The sequence below is a fragment of the Silurus aristotelis genome (genome assembly GCF_946808225.1).
Source record: "Silurus aristotelis genome assembly, chromosome: 8".
Classification (NCBI taxonomy): domain Eukaryota; kingdom Metazoa; phylum Chordata; class Actinopteri; order Siluriformes; family Siluridae; genus Silurus; species Silurus aristotelis.
Genome location: NC_139581.1, coordinates 6,699,442 through 6,722,012, shown reverse-complemented (window position 1 = coordinate 6,722,012; position 22,571 = coordinate 6,699,442). Strand labels below are relative to the sequence as shown.

Sequence of the window (22,571 nt, the reverse complement as noted above, 5' to 3'; positions counted from 1 at the left end):
ACTTGACAGCAGAATTTAAATAGTAATCCATGCAAATGTCTGGAGTCAGTCAGCCAAAATTTCCAATCGTTAGTGTTCTCAAGTGTGAATTTACACACATGAGTGGGGATATGTAAGATTTAAAAACGCACAATTTTCATTAACGCCAGATTTCTTGTTTAAATGCTGGTGCGAAAAATTTAAGAATACTTCCATTAGCATCTGGTTTGGTCATCAGTGGACCTCATAGATTATAATGGATATGGTCTTGGACTGGTCCTGTTGTGGAGGTGCATTTCCTCTTATCATCTTTAACAACAATAGGCTTATTGTCTATTCTTGTTGAGGATTAAATGCAACAGACAGGCTAAAGAATAAGATCTGGTAATAAAACCCTAGGCTTTTGAGAGGCAGTTATTAAATGCGCCATAAAACATAGAAGAGCAGAAATAATAGCTCGATACATCTTGGCTCTGGTATCAGATGTTTCTGATGGACTTTAACCACAGAAAACATTCAAGTCCCTGTTCATGGGTGCTTTTTATGCACTTTTATCCCAGTGGCTATGCATATATGACATGATTATGTTGCACAGTTCAGTCAACAGCACATGACGCAAGACTGAGGTCTGAGAGACTGGAGGCCACAGGGCTGTAGTCCAGGCATTTAGATTGGGCAGCAGTTTGTGATGTTATTACTATTGATTCAGGCTTCCCAAAAGCACTCGGAACAAGAAAGGAAATGTAGCCCTGTGTGCTCTTATTCATCCATCATTTAGCAAGTACTTTATCCCGGGCAGGGTCACGGTGAAGCCGGAGCCTATCCCAAGAACGTTCAGAACGACGTGGGAATTCAGCATGGTTGGAAGGTCAATAAATGATGGTATTTGCAATGAGACATACATCTCTCAATTCAGCCTTTATTAAGCCCTTCAAAAGTACTAGTATTGACATTGTAGCTACTTTTAAATGCCATATCTTTTTTTTGGTAGTATATTGCTTGGTAGTAATTTAACTTTAATAAAAAAACTGCATATAAGACAGGGTGTCTGATATATCTAATACCCTGGGCCATTGAAAATCTTTTAACAGATAAATGGACAACTCTGTAGCACTTTGACTCAGTAAAGCGCTCTGTATTTTGTTATAATATTGTGGATAAATTATTTTAACGAGGCCATTTTGGCCAAGAGTCTAAGCAAGAGCGATTGCAAATTTCAAGGGACTTCCTGGATCAATAAAGGTTCAGTAGAATAATAATAATAAGACTAAAGCTTATAAACATTTACAAACTATTGGGGAAACTTTGCACAGCGATTCAACTACTCTGGTGGTGTGAGGGAAGAGTAAGAAGAAATAAAACATGCAAAACACTGCACAGTCAGTAACCAGAATTTGAATTGAGGAACCTGTAGCTGTGTGGGTTCCCACTTCGCCCTATCATTCTTGTGTGAACTACTATTACTGGCATAGTAATTCACATTTTGCCCAGATTTTTCAGTCTGTTTGCCCATTCTGGTCATTATTTTGCTCAGTTTTAAATTGTCTATGTTGCTCTGTTTAAACTATTGTGCTGTATGTTTATGTTGGAACAGCTTTTGTTCACTGTTGCTGTCAATGCTTTTAGATAACATATGGGTACTTCACTATTGCTCCCATTGGATTTGACATTTACTGAGGCTGATCGACAATGAACTGCCTGAATAAGTCCATCATTGATTGTCCTATCCAAAAGTATTCAGAGGAGGAGCTGTTGGAATGGACATCTTTCTCTGCTGGTCGATCAAGTTACATCCCCAGTATTACAGAAATCAATTTCTTTTCTGTTGTAAAAGTGGTTTATCCAAGTTAATTGTCTTTAGGGCTTGGTAACGGTCCAAAGTTTTTACGAGCATGTCCTCCGGGCCACTGATTGTTTCTGCTTATCCTTTGGACAAGTGCAATATGAAGGAATTATTCACGAGCAAATCAAGTCAATTATCAGTATATTGATCATTAACCTGAAGTGCGTCAGTCTGAAAGTGATTAAATTCATCAATTCCCTTTCTTTTTATCAGCTGGGAGATTGTGGTGTGGTGATTTTTTTGTTGTTGTTGTTTTTTATTGCTTTAAATTGCCTTCCAGCAGCCTACAATTCCATAATGCTGATTGTTTTTGTTTGATTGAAGCAGAGCATTCACACCTGCTCATCTGGCTGTTTGGTCTTAATTCATTTTTAGATAATAATATACAGCTGGTACAGCATGTTAGATTGATTGTGGTAGAAAAAAATCAAGATTTCTCTGCATCCCTGTCCACATTTTGGATCAGGGCAATCAGCTTGTGTTATGAACTCAAAAGCATTAATAGCGATTTTTTTAAACAGTGACAATTTTAGCACTTTTAACATTTGCAATGCATTCAGTAATTGTCATCAATCTTCATATTCACCCTATCATTATGAGTATACTGATTGGTGATTGATGTATAAATATGATGAAAGTACTGTGTGACGGGTAAAGCTTTAGTTGGTGTGGAAATAATATCAAAATGATAAACAGTGAGTTGGTACAACACAAACACTCTGGTTGTAATTGCAAAATTCGAGTGTGTTCTTGTCAGTAATTGAATTGGACCAGCTGTAAACAGTCATTTCTTCATCAAAATTTACCTCATTACCCTTTTTTTTTTTTATACCTCATTATGTTTTCTTCTATGGTATTTAATACAGATTTTTTGTCTGATTATGTTGTGTGGCATGACACCTATTTCATTCCTGGGAGTTGGTCACCTGATCACTGTACTCACAGATTTATCTCTAATTGTTGTGAAAATGGAATCACAATTTTCCAATTCCAAAGAAATAAGACACTCAAACCCGCTCCAGCATGATAATACCCCAGCACAAAGCCTGCTCCATGAAGATGTGGTTTGCCAAAGCTACAAGATTTCAAATGTCCGACACAAACCCCTGAAATCACCCCATTTCCAATTAAAACCTTTGGGTTGACTTAGAATGTCAACTGTATCCCAGGCTCTTTTGGCTGATTGACAAATTCCTATATCTTCACTCTGGAATCTTGCCTCAGCCTGGCCAAAAGAGTAGAGGTTATATCAGTAAACGAGGACTAAATCTGAAACAAACTCATATGTGTGTGATTCTCAAGTGTTCACATACTTTTAATCATAATATTGCGTATTAGAGAATTTTAATCAACACAATCGTACCGATCAGAATAGAGAATTAGAGAATAAACATTTTTTATTTCATTTTTTTTACAGTTTGTCCAGGATTATATTGCAACTGATTAAAGTACACATAAATACATAGTGTACATATGCACCAGTGTGAGACAGGTCCAGGAGACTAAATACACACTACAATTAAATCAAATCAAATCGAATCTAAAGTTTTTTTTTTATATAGCACCTTTTTATAACGAGCAGTTAAAGTGCTTCACAATAATAAAAAAGTACTAATTAAAACAATAGAGCTTTCACAACCACGAATCCGTCGAGGAGCAGAAAAGAACATAACTGAAACTTAACATCCTTTAGGAATTAAAAGCCAAGGAAGAAAGGAGTATTTAACAAAGATTTTAAAGTAGCCAGATTTGAGGCTGACCTAAAATTCAAAGGACATTTATTCCACAGCTTTAGAGCAGCCACAGCAAAAGCTCGATCACCTCTGTTCTTGTTCTTAGTCCTTGGTAAATGTAGGAGAAGCTGAAGAGAAGATCTAAGTGAGTGTCATGAAGCTGTATTTCAACCATAAATCTTTATAGACAAACGTAAGAACTTTGAAAGCAACTCTGAAATAAACTGGAAGCCAGTTTAGTGATGTCAAAACACTATATGGACAAAGGTATTGAGACACCTGGATTTCCCAGCCAATTGTGGCGCTTTTAGAAACTGTTATTGCAAAGCTGAAGGTACACAATTGTATATTATTTCTTTGGATGCAGTAAAATGAAATTTTCCCTTTACTTGAACTAGGAGACCCAAACCTGTACCAGCATAATAATGCCCCTGTGAATAAAGCAAACTCCATGAAGATATGCTTTGCAGAGGTTGAGTGGAGGATCTCTTGCTATAGACCTCTGAACTCAACATTTTTGAACACCTTTTCTAACGCTGAGTGTACCCCAAGGCCTCCACACCTCACCTACATCAGTAGCCGACTTTACTCACGCCTTTGTGCCTGAATGAGCACAAATCTTCACAAGCACAATGGAACATCTTTCCATAAAGAGTGGAGGGAATTACAAGAGCAAACCGGAACTAAATGTGGAATGTGATGATCAAAAAGCACGTTTGATACTTATGACTGGGTGTATACTGTATGTTCTTAGAACGACAAAACAGTGATGTTTCTAATTTATTTGAAGAAGTAAAGGATGTTTGTAAATAGGTTTTTATGAAAGAGTCAATATAAATGAAATCTTTGTTTAATGTACATACAATAAGGATTATGCAGCAATTGCTTTGATGGTCGGCTGGAATAGTATATAGTATATAGCTTTTTCTTACACCACTGTTGTTCCTCCACATAAGGACATGACTGTACTGTACCCTTATGACATGACATTTTGTGATTCATGCTGTTTCTTCTCTGCTCCACTGGCTACCGAAATGAGAGAGAGAGAGAGAGAGAGAGAGAGAGAGAGAGAGAGAGAGAGAGAGAGAGAGAGAGAGAGAGAGAGAGAGAGAGAGAGAGAGAGAGAGAGAGAGAGAGAGAGAGAGAGAGAGACAGCCCTGTATTTCTTTGGCTGTAGTTATAGATCATCTTCGCACAACCCAGCTTTTCAGAAAGCCTAAGATCTGCCACATTCACATTTCGTCATTCTATTTTTAACCTCATACTTGAAGTCCCTTTAATGATCTCCAGAATATATAATGATTATACAGTACAGTGTTTATTCACTGCATGATGGTGTGCTATGACCTACTCAAGACCGGGTTTGGAATCTATTTTATCGCCGTCCAGACTTCTGTTTTACTTCCTTGTTAAGTTTTTCCTTGCCAGTGTCTGCTCTGATTTGTTCAGTAGGTATCTGAAGATGCATTTGGATTTCTAGCTTTGTTACGCTGTCTATTGTTAAACGCGTTACAGTCTTTTTTCATTTGCAGTCACCCACATGCTGGTGTTGCCTTGTGTGTGGGTGAAGGTGAGGGAAGGAAACCCGTGTGCTTCACTTAAGCTCCCGAGCCTAATTAAGTCAATGTCTGTTACTTACCTCTGGCGACGAATCTAATTAGGGATGATGTGGTCTTGTCTGGGCATGAATAAATTTGCCTCCTATTCCTGGAGATATCAAATATGACATTGCTTAATAAATGCTAGTTGTGGACCATTGAAGATGATTCAAGGCAACTGCATTTTTTTCATGTTTTTCGCCTGTTAGGCAGGGTCCTTACCGATTCCTCACGTAATGATGGCATGAGAAAGGAAATGGTGAGGTTAGGAGCTGCTGGTGACCAGCATTTTGTTTCCATGACGACAGAACCCCCTTCAGCTTGTTTACATGGTTGATGTTGAAATGGTTTTAAAATGTAATTTGTGAAAAATAATACACGTTCTTATTACAGTTACAATATTATCATTGTTTTGCAAACAATTGCAGTGAAATGAATTCATAATGCAGTGGTCATATGATGGCTAATAAAACACTTAAATTCGATTTTATTTGTTAAACATTTTGAAGTACATACAGTGTCAAAATGCAGCTTACTAATGAAGGGGAGGGGAAAGATGACTAGCAAAGAAAGACTCCCTGAGAAGAAACCTTGTGAGTAAACCACATTTAGATGGGAAGATATGCTTTTCTGGTTAATAGCATGTACAGATGGTCCCCGAGTTATGATGGTTTTAATATTTTAAGTTTCGTGCGGCAAGCTGAGGCAGCAGCATATGCTCCGCCCTCCACTCGTGCACCGGCGCTCGTCCACGTGCCCGCACCATGGTGTAGAAGGTGTATAGGAGAACATTAAAGGTAAACAGTACTAAGTGTGAGCAGATTATAAAGAAGCATATTGACGTCTTTAGTCAGCATTGGGTACAAATCTACAATGTTTATATCCATAAATGTGCCTGCTGAAGTTCTTCTTTGATCACACTTTCTTTCAACTCTAAAAAGGTGGAAATGTGGAGCAGCATTATATAAAAAAAAAAAGTCTTCCCAAGACCATGAGTGCCTGAAAAGAGATGAGCGAAGACCTATCGCTTTCATCTCAAGGCTGCGATCATGTTTTGCATTCAAACAGCTTTGATTCATGACCACACCTGGATGAATCAGCTTATTTCTCTCCTGTAATAATACGCCAGGATCGACCCTGCGTGTGGATAAATGACTTGTTGTAACTGTGCTCAGAGTTCAGAAATTGTTAGCAGCGCCATAGTCATAAATCACCAGCTCCCTTGTGGGCGTTTCTCATTAACTACTAAAAGAGTAAAAATGGGAGTTCGGGAGTCTCTGAGTCTCTTTTGGAGTCTCTCAGGTCTCTACTGTGTGGCCTGACATGTCAAAGTTCACGGGCATTGGAAGGCAAGGTATCTTGTGAATTTATTATAATTTTTTTTTGCGAATAAAAGTAAGACTTTGGGTGCAGATTTTGTAATCGAAACAAGGGCTTATTTTTGTAAATGAGGCAGGCATTTAACTATTGCAACCTCTGGTCTGGCTTTTAAAAAACACACAATTAGGGACGTTAATGACAGTGTGACTCACAGCTTATTAGGCCAAACAAGCTTAATCCACTCTGCTTTCATTGGGCTTTTAGAACTGTAATTGAATTACAAAACGTATGAACAGAGACAATGCTTTCATATCTGCGATCCTTAATTAGGTCGGAATATTGGCACAAAGAATTCTTACCGCCGTTCTCTCAATTTCGCACAGTGTTGATTCAGTGGCTTTTAATCACCGTTTCTTAGATGTGTGGGATTTGCTTCTCCAAAGGAATGATGTGCAGCGCTTCTCTAATTAGGATGTGTTGTTTACTTCCTGCTTCTTTTGTACGCCGCTAAGTCAATAATGCCTTGTCTGCCTTTCTTCCCATTTTGTTTTCTCAGGTCCAAGAGGTTGACAGACATCCCCATGAACGTCAGCTCCGTGAGTATTAAAAGAGCCTCTCTGGGGGTTGACAGTTATCAGATATTGTAATGAAAACACCTTTTTGTTTGGCTAATATGGCCTAAGTTTGCATATTTTCACGCTTTAAATGTACAACAGACCTTGCATCTTGTGATTTGCGGAGTATAAAATTGTAATATATTGAATGGCGAGAGATTCTTCTCACCTCAAGGCCAATTGTTTAACAAGAGTGGAATGCATAAAATCGTGACGATCCAGGCAAGCAGCTTAAGGTTCACTTTCACATTTTTTGTATTGGAATGGGCGAAAATATGTGAACTCAGAGACTGAGATTGTGCCATGATTGCTGTATTTAAGTGTATGCTTATTTCGTGGATTTTTTTATGCACGCCAGTCTCTGGTGCAGTAAAGAAAAAAACATTCAGTTCTCCAGAAACGCCTTGTTGATGATAGAGGTCAACAGAAAATAGCCAGACTGGTTTGAGTTAACAGAAATGTTACAGTAATTCAACGAAACACACAATTGTGGTGAGCTGAAAAGCATTTCTGAATGCACAACACAGCCAACACTGAGGTAGATGGGCTGCAACAGCAGAAGATCAAGAGCAAAACGCTGATGCTGCAGTATGCACAGGTTTACTGGACAGGTGAAGAATGAAACAACTAAAGTCTGGTCTGATGAATTGGTTTCTGCTGAGGCATGCAGAAGTAAAGTCAGAATTTGGCACTATAAGCATAATTCCATGGATTCAACCTAGATCATTTTAGTAATCCAGGCTGGTGGAGGTGGTACAATTATGTGAGGAATGCTTTCTTGGCATAAATTGGACCTATTTATACCAATCCATCAACGCCTGAATGTCACAGCCTATTTAAGTATTGTTGCTGACCATGTGCTACCTCCTATTTACAAGCAAAATATTTCTCTAACTGGTATCATAAACATGGCAAGGAGGTCAATGTGCTTCAGATGCATTTCCTTGTCACCAGATCTGAATTCAGTTGAACACCTTTGGGAGGTGGTAAATCTTGAGAGTGACAGAATAAATTTTTAGGTGCATCTGCAGGAATTGTACTGTAGCAATGTCACTGTGGACCAGAACCTCATAGAATTGCACTGACACCTTCTGAAATTCCTACTTCAAATTACAAACGAAGTGAGCCAACGTAATAGAACAGTGATAAAGCGCTCAGTAATTATAGATTCTGTCAGTATAAAGCTAAATATTTTTTTCGAATTTAAAGGCAGTAATTTCTTATGGATATTATAGATTCAAGTACAGGTTGACGGATTCATAGGTTTTGTCGATTAATCGATCGACTAATCTGCACTGAAAGTTGATGGCAAAAATCCATACCGATAGTTTTTCCGGGTCGCGTCTGCACTGGAGCTGCTAAAAAGGTCTGCCGTCATCAAACAGTACTGGAGCAGCCTCTAGAGCCGAATCACTGACACCACATGCTGTTTTGACAAGGGAGACCGCACACTGTACTTCATTCATGCTAGTTAATAGCGCATTAACTAATGTTAACAGATAAAGGAAAATTAAACTAATTTTAAATTGTATTAGTAAATATTGGAATTAGTAAATAAACAGTACTTCTAAAGCATTTATTAACTTTATTTAAATGGAATCTTAATTTATTGCGTTACCATATTACATAAATCTAGTCATGCTTAAAATGGCCATCTTTAAATGTCTTTACAAAGTTCAGAAAATTATTAATTATATTATTATTATAATTTTTTTTTATTTATTTATTTATTTTTTTTTTTTGTAATTAACGTTTTTTTTTATTAAGTATTAACTTTCAAAACTATAGGTTGATTAATCTGTAAAATCCACTATTGGTTGACCACTAGACTTGTTCAAAGGTCCTAGTATCTGGACCTTGCGGAGCCTAACATCTCGAAGGTTTAAAATGTGTTGTCCTCGGAAATTTGCTCACTTTCTTTGCCAACACATTGCCGCCTTAAATTAAATTTCATGTGTTGTCTTTTCATGACCTTCAATATCAAGAACATAAAAGTTGTGGGCTTTCCTTGACAAAGACAAATACCAATGATGCTAATAATAAAATAAAATGCCATTTTTTTTTAAATATTGAATCGCAAGATCTTCATGATACCATTTGCCTTAGTTGATATAAAAGCAGTAAAGTTTATTCTCAGCGTTATAGTTCTTATGTGTAAGTAGGCAGTAATGGAGCAATTTTTCTGTTTAAGCATTAGAATTCCCCCCCCCCCCCCTTTTTTTTTTGTATCGATCCAAATAAGGCTAGGTTGACGTTTAATTGAACAAAGCAGCTCATTGGGACAGATTTTGCCATTTTATTTCCCAACAGCATCATGAAGCCCGTTTTTACAGGATGGTTTCATTAGTAGAGAAAAGCATGAGTAGGTGGGAAGGTGCTGGAAGAGGGAAATGAGAGATGAGAGAAGATAAACTGTTTGTCAGAGCATCAGTGGCGTTTTTAATTATGCATGGACATGAAATTGAATTTTGTAAATGAGGAGAGCAGGTTTGTCTCATTTCTCCTCGGCTTGATTAAAAGTGATGGCTGAGCTTTAAAAACTTTTCCACACGGAAAAAACGATCAAGGACAGCAAGTCATCTTCATCATTAGAATGGTACTTGGTGGATTGTAATGACTTCCATTTATGAAACGTGCCAAGATGATTCTGTCTGCGGTTATTCAGTGTCGAGGGTTCCGGTCGAAACAAATGGTCCTAATTTTTTTTTTATATCACAGAAGGTGTCAAATTAATGTATAATTAGTCATGGGTTTTTGGTTGTTATAATCATATCATATAGCCCAGGAGAGCATGATAAAATCGAAAAGTTTCTACGATATATAATTTTCAAAGCTATAGAATGACATCTGAAAGATTTTTTTTCACTAATTTATTTGTATATATATATTTTACTTTTAAGATAATTTCTTGAAGTTGTGCATAAAATGCTCAGGAATTCATAGCTCTACCTATGATTCTATCATATAAAATTTTTTTTTTGCTGCAACAGAATAAGCCATGTCAGGTTCCACTTCTGTTGGCATGAATAGAACAATGAGGCTGCATCTTTTAAAACTGGACAGCTAAAGAGTAAATAACATAAAGCATGGTCAGATAAGATCTTAATTTCTGCTGAGGCAAACAGATGGTAGAGTTAGAGCTTGCCACCAAAAAGCAAAAAAAAAGTCTGGTGGAGCTGGTGTTATGGTGTGGGGTATATTTTCTTTGGCAAACGTAACCCCTGTAATCCCAGACAATCATCACTTGAATGCTACAGAGTGCTGCTGACCATGTTTTTTCCTGCATGGCCTCAATGGCCATTCTTCTACTGGCTCCTTCCGGCATGACAATGCATGGTGCTACAAAGCAGATGTCGTCTCAGTCTAGTTAGTGTTCTGTGTCTTTCCCAGTCACTGCTCCTAAATGAATCTGCAGGAATTGTAATCTAAAAGTAAAAGGACATTTGCAGTGGGGGGAATCAGTTTTCCCCCTTACAAATATATTAATATCTGCCCCCAAAAACGGCGAGTCAAGTTTATGCCAAAGAGCTACATTTTGGCCTAATCTGACATCATCACATTCTCCCAAGCCTTCTCTAAATCATCTTGGATGGGTCTGTTCATGTGCATTCTTGGGCAGAAGGTTTTTTATTTTTTTTTAATGACTCTGGTCCCAGCTCACTTGATCTTATTAACAAGCTCCTCCCTCACCTTTCTCAGAATCATCCTTAAACCATGAGGTGAGATTTTGCATGGAGCTACAGAGCGATTACGACTGACTTATCTTGTATTTATTATATTTTTGAATTATTGTGCCAACAGTGATTTGTTTCTCACCAAGCTTCTTGCTGATATTCCAGCCTTTTGCAAGTCTACAAACGTGTCCCTGATCCTGCCCTTTGACAGCTCTTTGGTCTTTCACATGGTGGTGAAGAGGTTTGAATGGAAGAGGTTGATTCTGTGACTGGTTTCTTTTATATACGTTATGAGTTGGTATTAGTCCTTTCTCAAAGGGACAGGACTAATTTCGGTGTGTGGGAGTCAGAAACATTGCTGATTGGTACTTATTTCACTCAAACAAATACAAATTAATATATAACCTTTCTTTAATGTACTTTTTATATTCTGTCTCTTTCTGTTAAAATAAACCTACCATAAAAATTCTAGACTGTTCATTTCTTTGTAAGGGGGTAAACTCACACAATCAGCAGGGGATCAAATAATTATTTCCCCGACAAAAATCATTTCATCCAGTGGACCAAATTTCAAACTAAATGTTTTCCACCATCTTGTCGAATCCATGTCACAAAAGAATTGTGGCTGTTTTAAAAGAGGAGGGATGCAGTATTTGTATAGAGTTCCTTTGAAAGAGCTCATTGTATTCATTGAATCCTGTGCTCATTTTAAATGTTTAAGATTTGGGTTTAAAAAGAATTTATACGATTAGTAGTTTTCTCCAGCATTCCAATTTACAAAAATCCATTTGGCTGATGCTTACCAAACATCTCTTTGACAATTCTGAGGTTGGAACTAATAATCTTGAAATTACTTAAGTTCCTTTTTCCAAAGGTAGATGAAAAACTGATAAATGTTACAGTTTTCACAGAATTTCACAGGTTTATATTGCTTTACACTGTGATTTGCATTTTATTTAAATCCCTCTGACCCAAAAGACATAGATTTTCATTTGTGACCATGTAAATGATCCTAACTCAAGCAGGCACATATTCATGTTGTAGAATATCAGAAGTCAGAAAACGCCTATAGTTAGATGGTTCATGTACACGGATTGGTGTAAAGCTACATCAGAACTCATACACTGTGCAGCTTAAAAAAGCATCTACAGCCCACAATATGTGCTCTCGCTGCGAGCAGCATCTGCGATTGGAATTTCATCAGGACACAGGACAACACAGGCCTCCAGCAATCTCCCTTTAAACTCGATTTGTGTGGTAATGTCGAGCTGCAAACCTGCCGCATTTCACCGATCGTCTTTTGAATTGCAGGTCATGCTGACATCAGATTAAAACCGAGCTTCAGTTTCCATTTCAAAGTACCTTTAGCTGGAGTCGCTGCTAGTGAAATGTTTTTAATCAAATGAAACCTGAAAACCGTTTTGAGAAGTTTGTCATTTTTTCACCTCGGAGTTCCCAAAGTCAGCTTCGGAATCAAGCCAAGAAATTACAACATTATTGGCAATTTGGAGCATATTAATTCAAAATGAAATTGTGTGAGGATAAGGGCTTTGGAAATGAGGTGATTTATATGGGTATTATTTGCTTGTTGAAGCAGCACTCTGAGATACATCTATGTTGGATTGTTAAAACATGGGTTTTGGATGTCTGCTCTGCTGCATCTTTAAACAAGAGTTTAGGAAGAATGCAGCAGCACTGAGTACTGAAAAGAGAGTCAGAGCATGTCTTATTCACACTAGCTTCCCATTAAATTCCACATTAGCTCCAGTCTGGCATATCTTACTGATCTCCTGAAGTAGTATAACCCATTCTGACTTTGTTTTTTTTTTTAACCTTTACAAAACTTTTAAATAGTGGTATACATAAAACCAGAAACACTGTTATATACACTATTTTAACGTTTAGCTATCATTAGATCATGGGTCTCATTAAATGTATTAAAGGGTAATATTTGTCAGCATTTTCACATATTTCTAATAGTGACTGTGGATTATTTCATTTATATATAATTTTATCATTCGTATGCTAATTGTATGTTTATTTGTATGAACATACAATAAAGCTTTGCAGTGGTCGCAGCTTTACACAGTGGTTAGGATGGAGTCTTGATTGGCAGGATGTGAGTTCAAAATTAAACTGCCACTGATGGTCCCTTGACCATGAACTGTTTACTTGTATTTTTTTCGGCTTCTCCCATTAGGGGTTGCCACAGCGGATCATCTGCATGTTTGATTTGGCAAATGTTTTTACGCTGGATGCCCTTCCTAATGCAACCTTCCCCATTTATCCGGGCTTGGGACCGGTACTAAGAGTGGCTGGGATTGGTTCCCTGACCGGGGATCGAACCCGGGCCGCAGCGGTGAGAGCGCCGCATCCTAACCACTAGACCACCAGGGACCCTTAAACTGTTTACTTGTATAAATATGATAATTGTAAGTCGCTCTGGATAAGGATGTCTTCAAAAACTGTAAATATTATGTACATGCCGATAGCCAGAAAGAAACCCCTTGTTTTAGGATTCTACATCTTCTTTCGGCTGCTCCCATTAGGGGTCACCACAGCGGATCATCCGTCTCCATACCACGCTGTCCTCTACATCTGCCTCTTTCACACCAACTACCTGCATGTCTTCCCTCACCACTTCCATACACCTCCTGCTTGGCCTTCCTCCTTTCCTCCTTCCTGGTGGCTCCATCCTTAGCATTCTCCTACTGATATACCCCATGTCCCTCCTCTGCACATGTCCAAACCATCTCAATCTCACCTCCCTCACCTTGTTTTCAAAACGTTCTTCATGCGCTGCCCTAATAAACTTATTTCTAAATCTGTCCATCCTCGTCACTCCCAACGAAAACCTCAACATCGTCAGCTCTGTTACCTCCAGCTTCACCTTAACATTGCAGGTCTCAACACAGTCCTATAAACTTTCCCTTTCACTCCTGCAGATGCTCTTCTATCACAAATCACTCATTTCACTGCAGCCACAGCTGCACCATCTGCATACCATCATCTCTACTAGAAGCATTGATATTGTTCTCTTTAAATTACCTTGGGATTTCCATGCATTTTGTCCGTGCATTACAGTTTTGAAATTAAGGCACATTGTGTTTTTGTGTGAATTTTACAGGAAAAAAAAAAAAAAATAAATAAATAAATAAAAAATTATAAATGGTTCATGAAAAAGCTTAACAACTGTTTTGAACTGTTTTGGTCAACCTTTTCTTATGATGTCCAGCTTTTCTTGAAAAAAGAAAAAAAAAACATCTTGTAAATGTTCCTTCAAGTATATCTGCAAACAACATAAAACATGAAAAAACAGCTATGAAATCTACAAATATATTTCAGCTTGTGCAGTTTTTCTACAGTTGCGGGTTGTGCGTCTGATTAGTGCATTTTCTGACCATACAATCAAAGGATGTGAGAGTGCTGATGTGACTGGACGCCAGCTAAGGGGTCTTGGAGTGAACAAATTGCAATCTGATTGGTTAAAGCAACAGCTTCAAGCAAAGTGGAAGCTACCAAAAATCAAAAAAAAGATTTAAAGCTACCAAAAATGTACACTGTTTATTTCTGCTGGCCTTACGCCAATACATGATGTGACGGCTGAAATCTGTTTCAATAGAAGTTACACCTTAGAATTGCACTCGGTGGTGCTGCTCCTTGCAAAAACACATCCAAGAAAAACATTATAAAATGCAGATAATAGACTATTGGGAGTAATTTAATACATATCCATGGACAAAAAATGTATTTAAATTGGGAAAAAAGTGATAGAGTTTTGATAGAGTTTAGGCCAGAATAGAAGGCCCTGGCCCTGCTCTGATGGTATCTTATCTAAATGGATTTCTCTACTACGTACAACATCAGAACAATTGTGTTTGTGTTAGGACAGCACATGTGATCCTTTACTGCCCCAAATAGCTGAAAATAATTAGTTAGTGGGTGGAAATTGGTTATGACTAATATTATGACTAAATGACTAAATTGGAAATGTAAATCTAGACTAATTTGCATAACCGTCATTTGTGTATGAGTAGATATATATATTTTTTTGCATACTGTCCACCCTGCATCCCACTGTTCCCCAAAATACTCTCCATATCATGCCTGAATATATCTTTGGGAAACGGCTATAGCTATGAATCGTGCAAAAAAACAAAACAAAAAAAAAACTGCTTCAGGCCAGAAAATGAAAGCTTGTTTTTCTTGCAACACAGATTATGCTTGGTCTGAGAGCAGAAAGGTGACTCCTTATCAACAGAGTAATTTAGTTTAAGACAAGATATATCCTACAGCTACAAAACTCATTTCCAAGCCGTTCTTCAAAAGCAGATTTACACAGTTCTTAGGATAATTCTGATATCTCTTGATTTGTTATCTCGTGATTTGAAATCTTATTAAGACTGAGAGTCATGCATGCAGTTGTTCTCCGATTTCTTATCTGGATCCTTGTAGCCAGACGCGGTGCTGAGAGAAGCCATCTGTTTACGCACTAACATGCGAAGAAGCACAATCCAGCCAAACATGTTTTAGCTGACTGTACATTTTCATCTCGGCACGTTTGAAGAAGTTGTAAGAGGCCCTCGCTTGCGTCCTGTTCTAGCACAGTGAGATATTGAAGAAGGCCTGATGCAAATGGATCCTCTTACTCCTCTCTACTTTCTACTCGCTGTTTATCAAACATAAAAGTGGGTAGAAATGGCTTTGTTCTAAACAGAAAACGTTTCAGAGACACAGTTGCTTCCTTTCTACATTGATCCAGTGGCTGCAGGTGTTCCTGGCAACTAAAAGCCCCGGGCAAATATTATGTTAACTCTATTCAAGTTCTTGAAGCTGCATACAGATGATGAGATGTGACTCTGAAACACTGCATTTGCCTTTGTGGATGCGAGCTAAGAGGTTATTAGACTCATTATCTGAGTTGTCTACAGGGCCAGGGACTTCACTAATGAGAGTGATTATAACTGGCTCAAGCTTCCTCACATAATGTCAGGTGTTGAATCCAGACAGAATTCCTCGCTGAGAATTATAATGAGTCTTTTCGGTCTTTCTATTCAGGCTTAATGGTGAACTTTGTGTCCATCTGTGTTTTTTTATTACTTTCTTTCTTTTGAACTCTAAACCTGTCTCTCAATTTGACTCTTTTTCCAACAATAAGCTCTGTTTAACTCATTATTAAACCTCACCTTTGACCCTCAACTTTTGACACTAAGGTTGAAGTTTAAACTTAACTCTTGAGACTAAATTCATCTTTAAACTCCATGTCCACACTAACACGTCAACGAAAACTTTCAAAAGGTAGTTTTGACCTCACAGTGTGGACTGTAGAAACGAAGGCCTTTTGAAAAACGATGATGCTTTTGTAGTCATGTGACGGTGCCTTTTCTTTACATTGTCGCAACTGTTTAAAGAGCCGGAAAGTAAATTAACAGCAGGCGGAAATGACACAGGTCGAAATGTCTTACGTGCTCATGCTCAGTACAGGGACGTAAGCATTTTCAGACATTTCAGTGTGGATGAGCAACTTTTGAAAATTAGTGGAAACGACAGTGATTTTTAAAGTATTTTTCACAGTTTTCAAATTTACTTTCAAGTCTTTCAAGTCACCGCTTCATTCCAAATTGGAAAGTTAATTTACGCCTAACCTCAGCTGTTAAAACTTTACATGACTTTTGACTCTCAATTCTTGCTTTGGATCTGAATTGGAGAGATTTGGCCTCTCTAGTCTTGATATGACTCTAAGTTTGGCTCACAACTGAACTCAACTTGAGACTCTAAGCTCTACACGCTCTTGATTTTTTTACTCTCAACTTGACTCTTGATTCAATTCTTTACATTGAGGTAACTAAACTCTCAACTTGACTTTTTATTTTCACCCTAACTCAGCTCAATTTGTAATTCAATTCTAAGCTGATCTCTAAGAGACTCTGCTTCCAACTCTAAACTATATTTTAGACTTGATTAAACTCATATCTTGTATAAGATTTATAATGAGCTTGTTCTGTCTTTTTTCCCACTAGCTATGTCTTACACTTTATCCCTTTGAAATCAGTGATATTTATGACACTGACCTTTTCAGCCTGAAGCTGAAAATTAGGTTTGATTGATCCTCTTGGAAAGCAGTTAAAATAAGGTGCTATGAATACGAGATTGATTTGTGGAGAAATCTATGCAGTCTCAGCATTACACAGAATCAGCTCTCAAGCGAGTCTACATTTTTTTTTGACCACACAAAAAGCATATTATGGCTTTTGTGAATATTTGATGTTTCAGTGAATGCTTTTTTGTATTAAAAGTTTTTTATGTGCTACATTCAGACTTTCTTTAATGTTCTCTCTCTTGCTTTTTTTCCCCCTGTGCATCACTTTATGAGGAGGAGGTAATCTAGGATTGAAAAGCTTTATGTAGAATTGGGGATAAGTTTAAATTACTTCATATAAATGAATGCAATGATATGACTCACTTGAGCAGAGCCAATTGGACATTAAAACAATCAGCATTAGGTTGAGGCTTCTCTCTCTCTCTCTCTCTCTCTCTCTCTCTCTTCTCTCTCTCTCTCTCTCTCTCTCTCTCTCTCTCTCTCTCTCTCTCTCTCTCTCACACACAGAACATGGAAATGAAGTATTGACATCCAGGCTACTGGAGACAGTATGGCAACCTCACTGACACATTCATTGCTCATAGGAGCAGTATAATAATTTCACGTATGTGTCTGTCATTCATATAAAGAAGAGTGCATGGTTACTACAATACTCTGATTCTTTGAATGCATTTAACCAAGATTGTTCTGAACAGATTTCCAATTTCTTTGCCCACAAAAAAAACTGGTTTTAGTGCTGATTTTAGTGCTGACTGTTGGTTGGGTAGTGAGATGGAGAAAAGGATGCATGGATGGATGCTTTATATGTGTCTTTTAGTTTTTTGTTTTTTATAGCAACTAACACAAAGCCCAGTGACAAACAGTTAAAAGTAGGACTTCATTTTTTTCTTGATCATAAACAGAAGTAAAAGAATTCGGTTGTAAGTTAAATATATTACAAATAAACATTGAATTACGTTCTGTTTCCGATATTTTTGGCATCACTAAACAGAGTCAATATTAAGACTTTTATAAAAATTTTTGTTCCTTAGCTTGTTGACCAAATAGTCCGTTTTTAGCTTTCAGCTCATAAATGACAAATTACAACTCAACTCAATTGTTTACAGACAGCTTGATTCTCAACTCTGCTATTAACTCAACTGACAACTCTATTTTCTATAGACAGCTTGACTCTCAGCTTGACCCTTAGCTCAATTGAACACTTTCGGCTCCACTCTTAATGGACAACTCAACTTTCAACTCGACCATTGACTCCCAGCTCAGCTCTCAACTCAATAATCAGCTTTTTTGAAAACTCGATTGACAAGTCTACTGCCAACTGCACTCTTTATTCAACTCTAAATTTAGACATCTGTCAACTCGAAACTCAACTTGACTTTCAATTTAGCTCTCCATTCCTAATTGGAAAGTAAATTAAATTGCCTTGGCTCAAGATTAGATAAAAAAAAAATAAACTATACTCCAAGTTTGACTCTCAGCTGAACTCACCTTGCAACTATAAACTTCTCTACTTTACCTCCAATTCTTGACTTGACTTAAAACTCTGTAATAAATTGCACAGAAAAACACTGTGAATGTATAATGTAAACTGTTGACTCTCTACTTGACTCTTGACTCAGTTCTAAATTTGAGGTAACTCAACAATCAACTTTATATATTTTTTTTATTTCCACATTAACTTCATTCAGCTTAACTTTCAACTCAATTCTAACTGACAACTCTACTCCCAACTGGACTCTGTTTACATCTTGACTTTTAAATTGACTCTTTGTAAATTTGACTTTAATTAACAACTTAATTGTCAACTCAACTTCAAAATTGACTCTCAACTCTTTAAACTCTTTCGACTCAGGTTTCAACTCCACTCACCATGACTCCCTTCTCAACTCTTAATTTGACTCTCAACTCTACTCTTAGCTCAAAAAACCAACTCTCGACTTGTCAGTTTGCTGTCAAATCCTACCTCACACATCTCAGCACTTTATTACCACATCAGTCTTATGGTTGTTAGAAATTTGCTGTTCTCTACATAACTAAGGAACAGTATTAATCCAAGCACTATTTAACACAATTTAATCACTCCTCAACCTGTTAAAGAGTACACTATATTTCTTTTTATTTTTTTATTTTTTTTGCATTCAATTTATTATAGCCCAAATGCAACATGCCATATTAGGTGTGTGCTGCTGCTGTGTACCTATTCCCCGTAACCCATCCCAATAAAACACTGGAAGCAATCATGGATTGCGCCAACACGAGTTCTCTCCTTGCAATCCTAACTATAGCTGGCCAGGCAACACACAGGTGAGATGATAGACATCCAAATAAAGAAATAAGACAGACAAACAAACCTGGCTCAATTTCACAGAAAGGAATGACAGAACCCAGGGGAGATTCTTTATATATAAAAAAAAATAAATAAATAAAAAATTGGAGAAAGAAAACTTAAAATTAAAGTGGGTTTGTTTTGTCTAGGGTGTGCGTGTGTCAGGGTGGTGGAGAGGGGGGTCTAAAAGTTGTCAAAAAGGCTGGAAACCTGCAGAGCTGAAGGAATTTTATATTTATATAATATCTAATATAATTAGATCTATCAATTTTCCAGGTCTTCCTCAATAACGTGGTGGTGGCAAATTAACTAGAACCAGAACATTAAGCATCTTGTTTTTGAATGTTCAGTAGAAAAGTGCTATAAAATGATCATCTGTTTGATCATTATCCACAAAAACAAAGGATTAATGCTACAACCAGCTTGATATTATTGGCAATGTCTAAATAAACAAAGACAAGATGTCAGGTTAATGGCAGATGGCAGATAAACCCCCATAAGCCATATGCTCCCCTTGCTACACCATGATTCATTTAGCCTTCTGGTGCAAAAGGGTATACACTGGCTCTATGATACTGATCAGATTCTGCTACCCTTTCAGGAACTGAGTCAGCTCTTGTCAGACTTCACTTGATATACTTGAGATATGGGGGCATAGGAGGTGTGGCTGCAGTGTTTACAGCACATTTTATCCTCTGTTCAAGTACATGTTTGCAATGTGAAATCAAGTGACCGCAATATGAAACCTATAACAACTAATACTAATCCGGCGTTTCAGGTCATTTCAATTGCACCTCAAGTCAAATGTCTGCTTGCGTACAGTATCTCACAAAAGAGAGTACACCCCTCACATTTCTGCAACCACTTTAGTGTATCTTCTCATGGGACAATACTATAGAAATTAAACTTGATATATTTTAGAGTAGTCAAAGTGCAGCTTGTATAGCAGTATAAATTTACTGTCCTCTAAAAATAACTTGACACACAACCATTATTGTCAAAATAGCTGGCAACAAAAGTGAGTTCACTCTAAGTAATAACAGCTGTACATCGTGTAACCATGCAAAGCCACATGTCCTATTCGTCATGTTTATGTTTTTGTCTGTTTGACAGGACCATTCAAAATTGTGTTTCTTGCATTAGAGCAGTTAGAGACCCAGCCAGTGCACTCTTAGTGCCTGTTCCAAGCCCGGATAAATGGGGAGGGTTGCGTTAGGAAACGTAAAACATGTGCCAAATCAAATATTCGGATCTCGAACCAAAATTTTATATCGGATCGGTCGAGGCCAGGGTTACCAACGACCACCACAGGTATTGTTGGCCAACAGGGTACCAGTGGAAATTGGGCTACTGTTGGCCAACAGAGGAGAACTGTTCTACCATGGTGTGGATGGAAAGAGAAATGGTGTATGGGTGATTCTAAAGGAAGAGTACAGTAGTGGAGGTGAAGAGAGTTTCTGCTTGATGTTGAAGGGGTGATGATAAACGTCACCAGTGCATATGCGCCACAAGTGGGTTGTGAGATGGAGGAGAAGGAAAAATTCTGGAGTGAGTTAGATGAAGTGGTAGAGGGTGTAACCTAGGAATTAAGATTGGTGATTGGGGCAGACTTCAGTTGGCATGTTGGTAAAGGGAACAGAGGTGAAGAGGAGGTGAATGGGTAGGGATGGCTTTAAGGAGAGGAATGTGGAAGGGCAGATTGTGGTAGATTTTGCTAAAAGGATGAAAATGGCAGTGGTGCACACAGGTGGATTATGTTCTATGCAGGAGATAACTGTAACTATATGTAGATGGATACTGTAGCTAAACAGCATCGGATGGTGGTCTGTAGGATGGCTTTATAAGAAGAAGAGGGGGGAGGGAGGACTAAAGGAAGAATAATATGGTGGCAACTGAAGGAGGAAGACTATGGTGTGAGATAAAGGAACGAGGTCAGATCAGGGGCTCGGTGGTGGTAAAGAGGTGCTGAATGATTGGGCAACTACTGCAGAAGTGATTAGGGAGACAGCTAGAAAGGTACTTGGTGTGACATTTGGTAAGAGAAAGGAAGACAAAGATACATGGTGGTGGAATGAGGAAGTGCAGGAAAGCATAAGGAGAAAGAGGTTGGCGAAACAGATTTGGGATCAGCAAAAAGATGAGAAAAGTAGGCAGGAGTACAAGGAGATGTGGCAGCAGGTGAAGAGGGATGTGGCAAAAGCCAAGGAAAAGGCATATGAGAAGTTGGACACTTAGGAAGGAGAAACAGATTTATAGTGATTAGCGAGGCAGAAGGACCGAGCTGGGAAGGATGTGCTGCATGTTAGAGCAATAAAGGAGTGTAAATGGAAATGTGTTGACTAGTGATGAGAGTATTAGTCAAGGAGAGAGTCAAGTTGAGTTAATTTAGGGCTAAAATACCAATTTAAATCAACTCTAACTCAACTTTCAGCTCAGCTCAATGCTCAGTTTCATGCTCAAATCTTCTGTCAATTCAACTCTCAGCTCCCAAGTGACCAAGTGGTTCTTAACTTTGAACTCTCATCTCAACTCGCCCTGACTCTCTCTTCCTAAGACCATTTTCATCTCGACTTTCACCTGGTTTCGCAAGTCAACTCTCAAACTACACGCAAACTGACTCTCAGTTCTTAAGTGAACTCTCTTCTTCATTTGGAGTCCATAATTATGACATGATGATGCAACTTGTCTCTGGCTTTTAACAGGAAATAATAAGTGAGATGGCATTAGTGAGGCTTTTTTTTCTAAACAGAGTGACAAACAAGAAAAGGCACTTAAAACTTAGCATTAAGCATCTATTAGGTGGGCAGTCATAGTCTGAGGCTGTCACTTTTATTATTCCACCTCCATTCATCCCTGTGATCATTTGCCTTTTTGTCTGGAAAGATTTGAAACACGGAAGCTCACCGCTTCTCCATTACGATGCGCTCGCACTTAGGCCGGTATTGCAAATATCCATCTTTCTCTCAGCATGTTGTCATTATTCACTGACTAAATTGAAAGATGATGAAGCTGCAGGAAGCCTGAGAGGAGCCTGTCACCATGGCTTTGAGCTCGGCAAATGCTCTGACACTCCCTGACACACACACACACACACACACACACACACACACACACACACACACACACACAAACAGACGCTCACTTTGCTTTCTAGAATCCCATCCCGCACGTGTGGAATCGGGTTTCAATCCCGTCCCTGACTGACTGTTTCTCTTTAATTCCAGTGACAGAGTTGTGCTGCTGGAGCAATTATTGCTAGAACAGGCCACAAATGAGAGAGGAAAAAAAGACGTGGGGATATTTGTGTTGTCACTGCTCTAAAAGGAGCCGATTAAATGGTTTTGCTGAGGATGTCTAAATGTCAGACTCCAAGCTCCCCCAGCT

General features: G+C 38.1%; 1 protein-coding gene across 1 annotated transcript in view; it reads left to right on the top strand.

Annotated features, from left to right (window-relative positions):
* b3glcta (beta 3-glucosyltransferase a) overlaps nucleotides 1–22,571 on the top strand; it is a 182,561-nt gene that overhangs the window by 31,321 nt on the left and 128,669 nt on the right. The window contains exon 3 of the mRNA XM_083548013.1: nucleotides 7,030–7,069. Within this exon, the coding sequence (XP_083404139.1) occupies nucleotides 7,030–7,069 (40 nt within the window). The remainder of the gene's footprint in view (nucleotides 1–7,029; nucleotides 7,070–22,571) is intronic.